We start from the raw sequence: 16,168 nt of genomic DNA, 5'->3' as shown, positions 1-16,168 counted from the left end.
ATCCACCCATCTACCAAGTGCACCTACTAAACTAAGATCCGAGTACATGGTCTAATCCACTAAGATCCACCTAGTACATTATCCTCCAGTAAGAAAGTATCCATCCATCTACCAAGTGCACCTACTAAGCTAAGATCCGAGTACGTGATCTAATCCACTAAGATCCACCTAGTACATTATCCTCCAGTAAGAAAGTATCCATCCATCTACCAAGTGCACCTACTAAACTAAGATCCGAGTACATGGTGTAATCCACTAAGATCTATCTAGTACATGATCCTCCAGCAAGAAAGTATCCACCCATCTACCAAGTGCACCTACTAAACTAAGATCCACCTAGTACATTATTCTCCAGTAAGAAAGCATCCATTCATCTACTAAGAGCATTTACCAAGATCCACCAAGTACATACGACATACGTGTTCGTAAAATTTGTAGAATCAAAAATCCTGAGGTCGGCCGCCGGGCAGTGCTAAGGGTATTAGGATCTGGAGAAAATTTCCTTCCCTTTAAGATCTGTGTCTAAACTGAGGAAATGGCTTTAGCATCCAGCAGTGGAGTTCTGACCCAAGACATGCTTTCTTTGCAGGGCATATAACTAGTACGCTTTACCTTACCATTGATAATTATATATATATACTGAATTGATACTTTACCCAAGTGAAAGTTTACGTATTCAATATTTAACAATTATCTTATTAATTTATAATTTATAATAATTAAATGTGGAGAGTGTCTGTCTGTCTGTGTGTTCCTCTTATAACTCCAGAATCGTGTATGCTAACATTTATCAGCGTCGGACAGAAGGTGAAAGGGGTAGTTTTAGTCTAATCTTAAAAATCGTTTAAAAATTTCAATTAGATCGATATCAATATCAATACAGGTTAAAAAAAATGGTGTCATAGAAATGTTTTAAACGCTATCTAAATCGTCTTCTCCAACTGTCTTTATGCCTATTGCATAACAATGATTTTCAACTTCGGCACTTGTTCCGACACTTGGATGGAGACACGAGAATTCACCAGACCTATTGAAAAAAATTAGAGCATTGCAAACAAAATTCTGTAGTAAAATTTATCTCCATGTCTTGGACTCTTCCTAAATTTAATGTTCAAATTCTAAGTACAGATCAAAAATACCTATATGAAATTTGTAGGAAAATATTTTCTAGTATATGTGATTACAGTTAAACCAACAAACATCCTGGAAATTTGTTCCAAGCAAGATAGCTCACAATGGCGAGTTCGATATCAAGATTGTACGTTTCAAGTGATAAACAATCAAATAAATTTAAGATTTTTGTGGAAATTATTCTAAGAGTTAAGTTATCAAATTAAATTCATCGTGAAAAATTGGAGCGTCTCATATCAACAAATTAGTTAAACCAACAAGGTTATCTTAGTTGAGCACTTAAAGGAGTTTTTGATCCCATCATACAAAGAAATGCTTTTTACTGCCATTTTGATAATTTACTTCTAATGAATGTGATGAATGTTAGCATATTAGAGAACTAGGACTGTGACGAATTTTAAAAACCAGAAATAATAAAAACAACAGAAGAGAGAGACTTTTAGATTCCTAAGAAACACTTTCAAGCGGAAGACTACATCAACTTAATAAATTGGGATATGAGTGTTGCCACCCGACCACCAATTCTGGGTAAGATTTCAAGCGATGATCTGAAGGAATTTATAAGAATGAAAACAATCCTCCCAAGGATTCATTTATAAGCTGTAGAATGTTATATTAACTTAAGCTGTAGAGTGTTACATTAACTTAAGCTGTAGAATGTTATATTAACTTAAGCTGTAGAATTTCATATTTACTTAAGGTGTAGAATGTTATATTAACTTAGCTGTAGAATGTTATATTAACTCGAGCTGTAGAATTTTATATTAACTTAAGCTGTAGAGTTTTATATTAACTTAAGCTGTAGAGTTTTATATTAACTTAAGCAGTAGAATTTGTGTATTAACTTAAGCTGTAGAGTTTTATATTAACTTGAGCAGTAGAATTGTATATTAACTTAAGCTGTAGAATGTTGAATTAACTTAAGTTGTAGAATGTCATATTAACTTAAGCTGTAGAATGTTATATTAACTTGAGTTGTAGAATGTTATATTAACTTAAGCTGTAGAATGTTGAATTAACTTAAGCTGTAGAATGTTATATTAACTTGAGCTGTAGAATTTTATATTAACTTAAGCTGTAGAGTTTTATATTAACTTAAGCTGTAGAGTTTTATATTAACTTAAGCTGTAGAATTTTATATTAATTAAAGCTGTAGAATGTTATATTAACTTAAGCTGACGAACGTTATATCGAACAATTAGGTATTTGCACTTCAAGAAGAAGATCACAATACCCACACATGTGACCTATGACATCGGCATCAGCTGATCGTTTATAAACAAAATGGTGTATTACAGTTGAACTAAGTTTCGCAACATAAATTAATATGTTAATTAACGTGAAATAAATTAAATACAACGCCAAATCACACATCGAATTTATTACAATGTAATTCTTTCTCGTCTATATCTTTTACCTAACTTAGATTTATTATTTGTTTATGTATTTTATTGTAACCGTGTCATAATTTCGATTTGTGTAGCTAGCAACTTCGATGCATAATTAGTTGGTCTATATCCTACATGATTTCATACCTGTCTTGATGTTAATAAATTTAAGTAATTGAAATATTTGTGAAAGAATCTGTGTGTAAGAATATAGAATGTGTCACTTAAGAAAACTAATACTTGACGGGATTGGCTTACTCGAAAAAGACTGAAAGGAGCAGTTGCTAACGTAAACAAATGCAATGTACGTTTCAACAATCAATCAGGTTGCACTCCACACTGCTTAACTTGCAGGTATTCTATTGACTTAAGCTACAATTTCTACTGCAGGGCCAGGAAATCGAGATGGATTTACCCGAGCAACGACGAAATTATGGGGAAACTTGACGTGTAAATAAAATTTAACTGCTAAAAAGATTTCGAACTTGCATAATTTTGATTCATTTTTAAACTTTTTGTCATTAAATTGCAACATTTTCTTCTTAGTATTCTATAATTTATTTTCTCTTAATTAGTTCAATATTATAACTAAAATTCTCTTTTCATTTTTATAAAAATTAAACACACGAAAATCTTATTAAAAGTACTGTCTTTTTCTATTTCGAACTTCATTTTCTGAACTTGGCCGAGCCCTCAAGACTTGCCCTTTTATCGGTAAAATTTATATATATTGTGTTATCAAGAAGCCTTTTTGTGTATTATTGCTTTTCCTATATATATAGTGTGCAGTTTTAATATAGACAATGTGGAAAATATATAGCTTTTCCCATATATGGTGTGCAGTTTTAATATAGATAATGTTGAAAGAGGTGTTTAACGGGTCTACGACTAGTACTAGAGAAAATCACTTAAAAATGGTAAATTTTCACCATTCTTGAGTAAGTTACAATAACAACAACACCATTCAATAAGTATTCAACAATATTCTGACATTCAACAATTCCAAACAATAACACCATTCCATAAGACACTGAATACAGTTAACCGTTTTTTGATGGGACGAACTACTAAAAACATGGCTCTATCTAATAACGCAAGGGGAAAAAATAATAATAAATAAAAGAATAGAATTATTTTAACTTTATTGATTGTTTTTATATATCTTTCAGTTTCATGTATGATTTTGTAGTGTTTATTAGTATTTCTTAGTATTAGTAGTTAGTTTTTTATATAATGTAAAAATATATATTTTATAATTACTACGTTGTACCTTTCCCAAGTGTAAAAATTTCAATGTAGCTCTTCTCCCAAATGTTAAATCTTTAGGGTTGTAGGATTAGACCGATAAAATTTGAGGTTTGTAACCACGCAAGAAATTCTCAAAGATTTTCTTCGACGAGATAAATGACTGTTGGCTCCCTTGGCTGTCTTTTCTCTTAATCTTGAAGATTCATGGACGTCATTTTCACTTCGCCAACGTTCTCTCTCCAGAAATAAATATCATTCTGGTTGTCTTTGTGGGTGGAAAAGTCAACAAGAGTTGACAGTTTCAATACTTAAGGGCAGCCAACATTGAGATATGGACTGAAATATTTTGGAAAACTCCCATGTAATCGAAACTAGTGTTTCATAGCTGTCAATTGTGCAGGGAGGACTTTTAACTGTTGAAATGGAATAACAATTAAACTTATTCAAAGTAATAAAAATTAATTTAATTTTACCAATGATGAGAAACGTGCTGCTTTAATTTTTAATGTACTTCAAGAAAGTACGAAGCACACAGGGAACAAATTTTTTGTGTGAATGGATATATGTTCATAAAGAACTTGCGTGTAATATATATATATATATATATATATATATATATATATATATATATATATATATATATATATATATATATATATATATATATATATATATATATATATATATATATATATATATATATATATATATATATATATATATATATATATATATATATATATATATATATATATATATATATATATATATATATATATATATATATATATATATATATATATATATATATATATATATATATATATATATATATATATATATATATATATATATATATATATATATATATATATATATATATATATATATATATATATATATATATATATATATATATATATATATATATATATATATATATATATATATATATATATATATATATATATATATATATATATATATATATATATANAAAAATAGTTATTTTTATATACAGAACGCTTGATTCGCGTTATCATATCGAAAAGTATATTTTAAAAAATATATAAAATAAATAAAAGATGTAAAATATTTTAAAAAAGAAAAAATATATAAAAAATATATTCACGATTTTAAAAAAAATAAAATTTATTATTAATATTTTTGTAATTTTTTTCATTAATCTCCTTTTTTATTTTTCATTTTTTGTCTTTCTTATGTTATAACTGTTATATTATTGTTCTATATATATTTATATACATATACACAGCCTTACAAAATACACTGTTATTACTGTTATACAAACTTGTCTGCTTTGACAGAAAAAAAACATATGACCTTAACGTATCGCATCGCGAACTGAAATGTATTATCACCTTCATTCTACCACTTCCTACGTAGTAGAGAAGTGAGGACACTTAGTATTCACTTGAGTGAACTTAGTCCTGGTTAGGAATGTATTGTAAAAATGCATAAAATCTGTAGTTTGTAGAAAGGAACTGATTGCAGATTTGAAATCAGCAGCGTGATAATATTTAAGATCCTTTTATGCAACAAAAAAAAAGCTTGTCCGCCTGTGTTATTTATACTTTGCTCAGATTTACTTATTAAAGAAACTTTTATCTTTTTCTTAACACAAATATATTTTCAACGGATTATGGAAGATAGGGAAATATTCTGAAAATGTTTTTTCTTTCGAAGCAACGGTGCAGATATCGTATGATAAAAACAAAACAAAAACGTTCCAAGAAAAATTGGGGGCTTCAAGTCCACTCTTAATTGGATTTGCCGTTCCTATTTTTGGGAACATCGTCATGGTTACATAAGGAAGAATTCCTTAAAATATGGTGCAATCTAAAAAGCAAAACGTAAATCCCTCAAATCCGAAAAGCTTGTTTTTTTTCTTTCTGAGTAGTAAGAGACAATTGAGTCTTGTCTATTGTCTGCGGAAACGGTTTCCAAATTTTGTTAGTTGTAGAATGCATAAGGTATTTAGTGAGGTTTTATTAAAAAAGTCTAATTTAGATTAATTCTAATAAAAAAAATTATATGGTAGAAAATATTATATCCATCTTGAATTTCTGCATTATTGGATGAAACAATGAAAAGTAGTATGAAGTTGAAGGAATGGTGTCACTGCAAAAGTATCATGCTCCGAATATTATCTTTTCCTGAAAATTTTCATACTCAAAAAATTTATTGAAATTAGCTACGTTACACTTTATTGCTTTGTCGATGAAGTGTTTAACCAAATACTTATGGGATAAATAAATTTTTAGGTTTATATCAATCATTATGTTTCCAAATTAACTGGATAATCTTACTGTTATTTTTTGAACTGTTGGAATCTTGGTACACCATGCAGAGCATGCATACGAAAGAACTGGTCAAATCATGGAAATGTAATATAAGCGATTTTTGGAAAATGTGAAGTTTAGATAAAGGAAAAGCATTCATACTGTTGTATGCACCGGCATATTTACTAAGAATGTGAATGACATGGTGTTTCCAAGTGAGCTATGCGTTGAAAATAAGACCGAGATAGGATCAAACGAATGGAAATTTGCAATCCGTTTAAATATAGTTGAAAATTACTGTAGTACTGCGTTTTATACTTTGGGTTAACTTCGCGTTCGTGACCTCTCAGCAAAAGAAAAAGAGGATTCAAAAACGTAGGCTTGGTGGCAATGCATGACAACACCAGAAGGCCTCAAAGAATTTAGTGAAATCTTAGAATTAACTACAGTAGTTATTCAGAAAATAGAATTTAGGAGTTAGAGTGTTTGTATTTTTTAACTCAATCCAGAAAACAAGGGAACTCCTGGATCAAGTATTGGAAGAAATTTGCCTTCGCGGGGAACTTTGTGATGAAAGCAACCCGCATTTGCGTTACTTGGAGAGGAAGACCACGAGAACCGCCAACGGTTAGCCTGTTGGCAAGGAGACTCTAACCCATGATCCGTTTACCACTGAGGATATTTCAGGTCATCACTGTGGTCGGTGCTATGCGGAATTCGTATCGATCAGCCATCGCTGGGATTCGAACCCGGTTCACCTCATTGGAAGGAGAACGCGCTATCCCCTGAACCATCGAGGCTCTTTACTCATATACAGAAAAAAAAGTGAGCTGGACATGAAAAACACCGAGATAAAAGTGACAATGCCGATGAACCAATAAACTGAGATATTTTTATGAGTTAACATTAAGGTTAAATATAATTTAACCACATAAGTACTAGGTTAATAGCCTTAACATATTATGTAAAGTTATACATTAAGTTTTCGCAGTTTTTCTATAGAGTTAACTATTAAGTTATTTATTAACTCAAACGTAGCAATCTATTCGAGTAACGATATAAACAGTGATGCAACTTTTTTTTGTACCTAAAACATTATTTCAACAAAAGAACATTTATTTCTCCTTTGAGACAGGACACAAAGAACGTCTTTTTCCAATTTTATTCTAGGCGAAGCCTGTAATTATTTGAGGCGTGGTGTCAATTGGATCTAGATCCTAATTGCGAGTCTGGAGCGTAGCTTTATCCAATTTATTGCGCTTCCTGCGACTGGCAACACTTGAAACCATTGTTTTTGATGATTGTTTTGGAACTCAATCTAATTCTTTTTATTCGTTTTTTTTTCTTTCTAATATTTCTTATTCATGTTATTTTTTTAACTAAAAAATAAATCTAGATGCATACATCAAATTTAATTTATTTCTTGAGTTAAAAGATGCTATAAAATATGAATAAAAAGAATTAGTGTTTCAAAACACTATCTAATTCATTTTATTTCAAATTCTCATTATACTTTCTTCTTAGGCTTAGACTTCTAAAATGATAAAAAATAGCAAAAAATACAACAAGAAGAATTAGATAATGGTTTAAAATACAATCTAATCCATTTTATTCATAGTTTCTTTTTTTCTAATTCTTCTACTACTTTTTTCTTATTTTTTATCATTTTAAAATCTAAGTATAACATAAAATATGAATAAGAAGAATTAGCAGTGTTTCAAAGTACAATCCAATTAATTTTAATTATAGTTTTTTTCATTTTAAATTCTTTTTATTAGATAGGGTTTCAAAGCACAATCCAATTAATTTTAATCATCGTTTTTTCTTTTTAAATTCTTCTTATTCGTTTTTTTCCTCAATCTTTTTATTCTTCTTATTTTTGAACTAAAAAAGTAAATCAAAATATCATTTAATTTAAATTTATTTTTTCATTAAAAAACTGACAGAATATATAAATAAAAACAATCGAATTCTGTTTTGGAACTAAGTCTAACTCTTTTTACATATTATCTGTTACTATTATATGTATTCTGTTTACTATTACATATATTCTGTTACTATATAACCATATTTTCTGTTTATTTTCAGTTCTTTTTTATCCGTATTTTCTGTTAACAAAAAAAATTATAAATATATATACTTATTGAATTTTTTACTGCTCACATATTTGATTGTTTCCTAATATGAAAACAGCATATAATTTAAACAAAGTTAATCTAACTCNGCACCGTTGCTTCGAAAGATATATAGTTTTCTTTTCCGCTATTTTAAAACAAATGCAATATATTTTCCATTTCCCCTTTTATTCTAAAACTTCAATTTATTTTAAGAAATAATTTAGACTTTTCGCTAGGCCGAACGACTTTTAATGTTTATCGATTTCTGTTAAATAGACGGTGCAAAAAAAAAAGAGAAAAAAAAAATTTCCAAAAGAATTTTTTTCTTTTTTCCCTCCTGATATGCTTGTTTTTCTTTCTGTACAAATTAGTATTTCTCCTTTTCTCTTCCTCAGATCTTTTTTTTCTTACTTTGAAAAAATGATATAATTCTTTTCTGGCGTAATTTCTATTTACGATAAAGAATACGAACAGAAGATTAGGAATCAGTTTAAAAAAACGTTCTTCCGAACACCGTGATTTTTATGTTATTGTTTCTGATTTTCTACCAACGCCAAAAAATAGAAGATTTAAGAACAACGCGGAAGAAATGAAGATTTAAAAAGCTCCAGGAAGGCGATTCCTATTAAAACGTTCGATTTGCACCGTTTCGTTTAAAAAATAATCTCGTGTTATAATAAAAAATAAAAACATCCAATAATTTAAAGAAAAGAAGTAGAATAGATTTTAAGACATAAAGAAGGAATTGAAGACGAAATATTTTAATACTGACATAAAATTATTGTATGAAAACTATACTTTGCCAAATTAGAATATTCTAGTTTAAAAAAAAGTTATTTCACGTTGTCATAAGTTTTTATTTTAAAAATTTAGGAACTTATCTTTGGTATTATTTTTTTTCTCAAGTCATCTCTCTGACTTAAGTATTTATTAGTCAGATTCGCCTATTATTATCAACTTTTAAGAACACCTCTATTTTTTAAATTGGGTAATAGTGGACTCAGTTTAAATCCTTTAAACTGAGGACCTCCTGGACTCAGTTTAAATCCTTTATAAGTAATAAGTGAAATCTTCTGTACTGCTACCATGCTTACTTTTCCTGCTTGAATAATATCTCGTGGTGAGCATTCTATAGTAGAAGTAAAATAAACAAAATTTCAGAAAGTTTTAGACCTGATTTCTTCACCGCCATATACAGTCTTTTGCTGAAAGAGGAAAATTTGGCAACCCTCATACATTCTTACAGATTTTTACATGAATGCGTTTACAAGTAAGAAAGTTTTTTCAGCGACAGTACAAATTAACACAAAATTCTCCAAAATAATATTAATGTTTCTAAAATAATATTAAAATCTGTAGTTATAATTATTTGTACAAATTAACACAAATTTCTCCAAAATAATATTAATGTTTCTAAAATAATATTAAAATCTGCAGTTATAATTATTCGTTTATAATTATTCGTACAAATCAACACAAATTTCTCCAAAATAATATTAATGCTTCTAAAATAATATTAAAATCTGTAGATATAATTATTCGTTTATAATTATTCGTACAAATTAACACAAATTTCTCCAAAATAATACTAATGTTTCTAAAATAATATTAAAATCTGTAGTTATAATTATTCGTTTATAATTATTCATACAAATTAACACAAATTTCTCCGAAATATTAATGTTACTAAAATAATATTAAAATCTTTAGTTATAATTATTAGTTTATTAACAAATGATTTTGCTTATCCAACAGAATTCGTGCCTCCGCCTTCAGAACAGGACATGTAAAACAGATGTTGACTGTTTCTGTAACGGAAATCCTAAAATGTTTTGTGGCGAGGGTAGATGTCGACCACTTTTTAAGGTTGCAAAATGTAAGTACACCTCTTATTTATTTACTAGTCAAAGCATAATTTTTCTCTTTATAATAACAGACTTGACCAGCTTTCTTGTTGTGGACGGAACATTTCTATTGCACAAAAATCAAACTTTAGACGATGCAAATATCTTCAGTTTCGACCAACAGTAAAATCTTACACGATATTTCTCTCCATAATAAAAAAACAGATTGTTTTGTCCAGCTTTAAGAGAACACCGTACTACGGGAGAAACTTTACGTCACTAATTCTCATTCACCTCCATAACTGATTAAAACATTTTAAGTATATAAGAAAAAAAAGAGTTCATGCAAATCTGGAGTAAGCCACAAAGTTTCAAATACTGAAGAGAAATGTTCATAATATCAAAATAAAAATAAATTATGAGAAGGTAGTGAAGGATTACACAATGGAGAAGTTCTCTTCCAACAATTTGATTTGCATTTTTTTAACTTTTTCAGCAATTTAAATTTAAGGGTTTAATCTAGATCTTCTTGAACTTATTTTCTCTATACTTTAAATTAGTTATGGAAGTTATAGAATTTGCGAGGAAAAGTTTCTTTCATGGTATGGTGTTCTCTTAACTGATTGATATCAGAGCACCCAAAAAATCACAAGTATTGGTCTTTAATAATTCAAGACGATCCCAATCCTTTTAACTTCAAAAAACATCAATTTAACTGATTGATATCAGAGCACCCTAAAAACCACAAGTATTGGTCCTTAATAATTAAAGACGATACCAATCCTTTTGACTTCAAAAAACATCAATTTAACTAAATGTCATGTACATCTCGGTGTTACTCTCAATCATATAAAAACAGACTTCTCCGAATAAATAGGTTGAAATAAATAGGGCAAAAAATCACGTTTCATGTTCCTCAATGAACTACGATCCAAATCGCATTAGCATATAATTTATAAACTACGTGTTATTCACTCCTAAATAATTTATTTATAAGTGCTCTTATGCACATTTGAATACCTAGCGAATAAAAAATTATAATCTTTATCGGAAGAAAAAAATACTTTTTCCTAATGAAAATTACTTTATCAAACAAGAGTTTTCATTATGCTCAAGTAATGCTTAGTAATAAGTTTACAAATTAGAAATATTGAAGTAAAAGTTTGTTTGCATACCGGAAAAGATATGAAACTGGTAGTAAAACCGCCTCATATCTAGCTTGTTTTCTAGAAAAAAGAAAAATCTTGGTCACCCAAAGTATTAAAAATCACAATGAATATACAAAACTGCTAAGTTATAAAATAACTGTCAGTATTTCTTGGTAGTTAGGGACATTTGTTCTTTGCAAAAACAAGCTTAAAACAAAATCATTTTGCAGTTTCTTAGCTTTTCCGGCATGCAAACATCTCTGGTAACATTAAAGAGAATTGTTGGGGAAAAGATAAGCATAGTTAAACATTGTAATAATTTGTGATAAAATAAATATGAAAAACGTTCAAAAAATCTGACTAAATGCTAAAATCTTCCTTTATTTCGAATGGTTTAAAAAGAAATTTATCTTGTGTACCAATAAAAAATCAATATAACGGGTACTTTATTCAAATTTGCATAGTAAAATAGTAATTAAAACTGTCAGAAAACCCGCTATATTACAGAAGATATATTCATTTTGAATGGTATGCAAAGAATTTTATATATGTTGCAGACAAAAATAAATTAAAAAAAGGTAATTTATTATTGCATAACCTCACTAAACAACTGAATTTGCATTTATTAAAATAGTATACAAAGAAATTAAACCCAAGCGATAAACAAAAATCGATATATAAATATATCTTACATCTGTTTTTGTATAGTAAAATAGTAATTAAAGCAGATAGTTATTTCTAATGGTTTACAAAGAAATGTATCTTGTTTACCAAATAAAAAATAGATATAAAAGTATTTTAATGTACGTGTCTTACTCATACTGAGGGGAAGATATTAGCGTAGTGTGTGATGAAGATGGGCAACCTCATAACTGCTCACGTAAATCACAAGTAAAATACTTATGTAACCTCTGTACGTGATTCTTGCATTGCAGAGTTTGCACACTCTATCATCCTGCTACTTAGATATAAGTAGACTTTTTTCCTCCTATTACCTTATCAGGATAAACATAAAGTAGCACTTCACTACTATCCATATTGAGGTGATAGGGAAGTTGTGTTTATCGAATTTTCATTTGTCAAGTTCTGTTTCATGAAATAAACAAACTTATTTATTTGTGCATAAGATCGAGGTTTTCATCAAACCTTTTTTTTTTACAAGTGGAGGCAGAGCCTTTTTTTTACAAGTCGAGGCTGGTGGTAAACAAACAAGTTAACTTAGTGTTAACCAATCAAATTTTTATAATGAGATTTTTTTTATCAAANTAAGTATTTTATGATAGATCTCGAGAAAAGTGACTTGGCAACTATTTTCTTTCTATTTCGAATGCTATGACAGCTAAAATTGCGTTTCAGAAAACTGATATAAGAAAGTTCATTTTTGAAAAAAACATTTCGCAGTGTGTAGCTTATGATACACAGATGACAAATATATAAAAATCTCAATTTTGAATTTTACTATTACACGGCAAAATACTGCATTATCTAAGCTCATAAAAATGTGCAAAAAAAGAAATTAGGCATTGAATTTTATCATTTTTATCTAGAGAAGAAACTGTCGCCAAATTGGCGACTTTTAAAAGAATTTATTGTCTTTTAAATATTTTAGATTTATTAGTTTGTTCTAAAGTCAGGTAAATTTTTAAAGGCAAAATAGTATATAAAGTTAAAAATTATAGCTCAGCTTCAAGTGTAAGGCACTTAATTTGCGGTTTTATTTATTTATTTTTCTTGGCGAAAGAGCTTCGAAAAACATTGTTAACAAACTCTTGATTGCTGATAAGCATGAAAAATCAGACTTTAATTACCTTACTCAGTTACAAAGTATCACTTTAAACATCGAATTACTCTGTCACCATATTTCCCTCCATATTTCACTTATAAAACAAATAGAGCAATTTTTTCTTTCTTTTTTTTTTGTAATTTCGGAATTATTTTCAATAAAGTTGTTTTTTAAATCTTTCAAGCCTAGTTAATATCATGATACGATATGCTTTCTCGTTTCAAAATCTATTTGAGTTCGTGTTTGATCAGTTTTAAATTTTACAACCAGTAGAAAAATAAGAAAGAAAAAAAAGAATTATTGTAAATTGGATATACCCTTTGACCCACAAAAGAGACCAGTGTCCATCTTATATTTTTTTGGTGCTCTTATTACTAGCAAAATATATATATTTTGGGGATTTTTAAAACAGTCTAAAAGTTACTGAAGAAACTGTTCGATTATCGGAACTATATTTGTACTAAAATATAAAATCCAAAAAAAGTTTGAAATTTTTTTTCTTCTTATTCATAGTTAAAAATCAATCAATAATCATTTATCAATAATTGATTTTGTAAATAATGGAGGTTTCAATGATGAATAACTGCTTTTCTCAGATCTCTTAGGTAACTGCAAATAAGTGCATATTTGAAAAAATATTGTTTAGAAATGAGCCGCGTTCAGAAAATTTCACCTTAGAAAAAAAGACCCCGGTGTTTCACGCGGTATATCATAATCATAAATTATAAACCCATTTTCGGGTACGCAAACATTTCAATAAATATTTTTTATTAACACTATTACGAATATTTTTTACTAATTTTATTTTTCTGCTATTGCCAAGGGATCTGAAGACATCTATAAAATATTAGTAATTCAATTAAAGTAAACACTTTCTGTTGAGAAATTTTTAAACTGTTCTAGCTTACTAATTTAAAACGGTTATTGGGAAATGAAATTTTTTGAAAATGTATAAATATTCCTTTTGAGATTTATCGTATTTTTTATGATGTATTAAAGTTGCAAGTCAGTAAACAAGAAAGTAAAAAAATAAAACAAATTTCATAAAAAAACAAGCGTTCATCTAAATGTTTTGTTCATTGATTTAGTGAATGGTACCTCTACGTATCCTTTCTTAAATAAAACTAGTGGGCTGTGCCCCCTGCTCGCTAACGCTCGCCAACCCCCGAAAATAGCTACGCAATCTTATATGGTTTGCTTCGCTCCCTGCTAACTTAGGTACATTGCAAATGTACAAAATTCTAAGAATTCAAAACAATCATTCAAATTCATATAAATTTTTTTTTTTAAAAATTACATATTTTTAGTTAATACAAAGTCATTAAAATATATTTGAATTCAAATAAATGACATATAACTCGTTAAACCTATTGGAAATGTGCTATAGTATAATTCGTAATATAAATCAAAAATCGTCAAATAAATTCGTAATATATAAATTCGTGAAAAAAAGCGTTTTCGACAAAATACTAAAATAGACATCTATCGACAAAGACTTTTTTTTCCTCCAAGCCCTGAGCATGTACCTAGGTTATGAAAACCCTTAACCATATAGCCCAGGACTTGGCCGTATCGACAAAGACTACACACTTCTGCCTAGCTTAATAGTATGAGATTGCTGATGCTCTCTGGTTATTTCAGTTTCCGTTTTTAAAAGCGCTTTGTGTTGGGCCACTTCAGTAGATTTGGCATGTGACATTTTTAGCGGCAATCATTGGTCGATTCGCCGTGTAAGAGAAATAGTANATCGAAAATAAAACGTGTATGTGATGTAACTCTTTCAAAAGTACATAAAAATGGGTACATGTAGATTTATTAAATACACTTTGTGCGCCACCTAGGAACCAAATCTAGTACCCGACACTCGAAATTTTTGCTCTGTTACAATCGTACCATGTTACAATTGACCCCACTCTTCCCTACTAAATGTAATATTTTTCATTTACTTTGACCTAAATTAATGCAGAATAATGAAAAACAGCATGAAAAATATGTTTTATAGAAATTTTGCTCCTTAAGGTTAAAAAAAATAAAATGTTATTATACATCAAAAATCATCATTATCTGTTGAGAGTCAGCTAGTGAGATTTCCTTGTTAGTCACTAATATTTATGCTTAGTTTATCAACTCACTCGACTAAAAAGTTGTTTTCATCAAACTCGTTGCATCGCGCATAGAAGTTTCCTGTTCGTAATGTAAGAGCGATTAACATCCTTTTGGCGACAGCACACAAAATATGTTGGGTTTGAATATCCCTGGAGAGCGATGCTCATTTGTCATCCTTGACTCAACGAGAAAAATGAGTTCTGAGTGGAAAATTTTTAAAGTTTGAAGTTTATTCAAAGATCAAATGCTTAAATAAGATTTCTTTCGCGTCATCCAAATTTATGCGAGATAATTAATTGATGGCAATTTTAAGATCCTCTCCGCACGCGGCCTTTGTAACCTAACTTTTATCGGTTCCGGTTTTATGGAAAATTACATTTGAGAATGCTGTATTTTGTTCGAAGTGCATTATACTCTTGATATCTCGGAAACCTTGTTATGTCAAAAAAATATTTTTCATTTTGGCATTACATATCCTTCCAATATTATTATGAATTCATGTGTCAAAGAATTTCTTCTCAAAACCTTGTTATGTCAAAAAAATATTTTTCATCTTGGCATTAAATATCCTCCTAATATTATTATGAATTCATATGTCAAAGAATTTCTTCTCAAAACCTTATGTCAAACAAATATTTTTCATCTTGGCATTACATATCCTCCTAATATTATTATGAATTCATGAATTGAAGAATTTCTTCTCAAAACCTTGTTATATCGAATATTTTAAGAAATAGAAAATGAAATTTTTTTTCAGAAAATCACAATATAAGTTTATAGTAAGCATATTATTTTCTATTTAATGCATAATTATTTTTTACTTACACTTAAAAATAAAATTATTATTACTGCCCAATTTGATATTTTTCCATTCATGGCCCTACATAATCGCGATGGTAACCATCAATAATTCCATCATGAACCATTATATTTTTTATAGTAACCAACCTAAGTAACCATCACCTCAATGTATGAATTCGGATTGATTTACGATGGTCCATTAGCAACTTGTTTTGATGGTTTGTTCATGTAGAACGATCACAAATTTCCATCATAGTATCTTAGAAATAACATGATAGAACTATCATGAACAACAACCATCC

The 16,168-nt window shown here is 28.7% G+C and overlaps 1 protein-coding gene across 1 annotated transcript in view; it reads left to right on the top strand.

The window, feature by feature from the left end:
• Positions 1–16,168, top strand: part of LOC107454708 (uncharacterized) — a 248,392-nt gene that overhangs the window by 146,533 nt on the left and 85,691 nt on the right. Inside the window, exon 4 of the mRNA XM_043050141.2 lies at positions 9,940–10,060. Coding sequence (XP_042906075.1) covers positions 9,940–10,060 — 121 coding nt within the window. The remainder of the gene's footprint in view (positions 1–9,939; positions 10,061–16,168) is intronic.

Source organism: Parasteatoda tepidariorum, chromosome 10 (genome assembly GCF_043381705.1).
Source record: "Parasteatoda tepidariorum isolate YZ-2023 chromosome 10, CAS_Ptep_4.0, whole genome shotgun sequence".
Lineage (NCBI taxonomy): Eukaryota > Metazoa > Arthropoda > Arachnida > Araneae > Theridiidae > Parasteatoda > Parasteatoda tepidariorum.
Note: the sequence above shows the minus strand (reverse complement) of the source record. Positions and strands in the feature narration are given on the sequence as shown.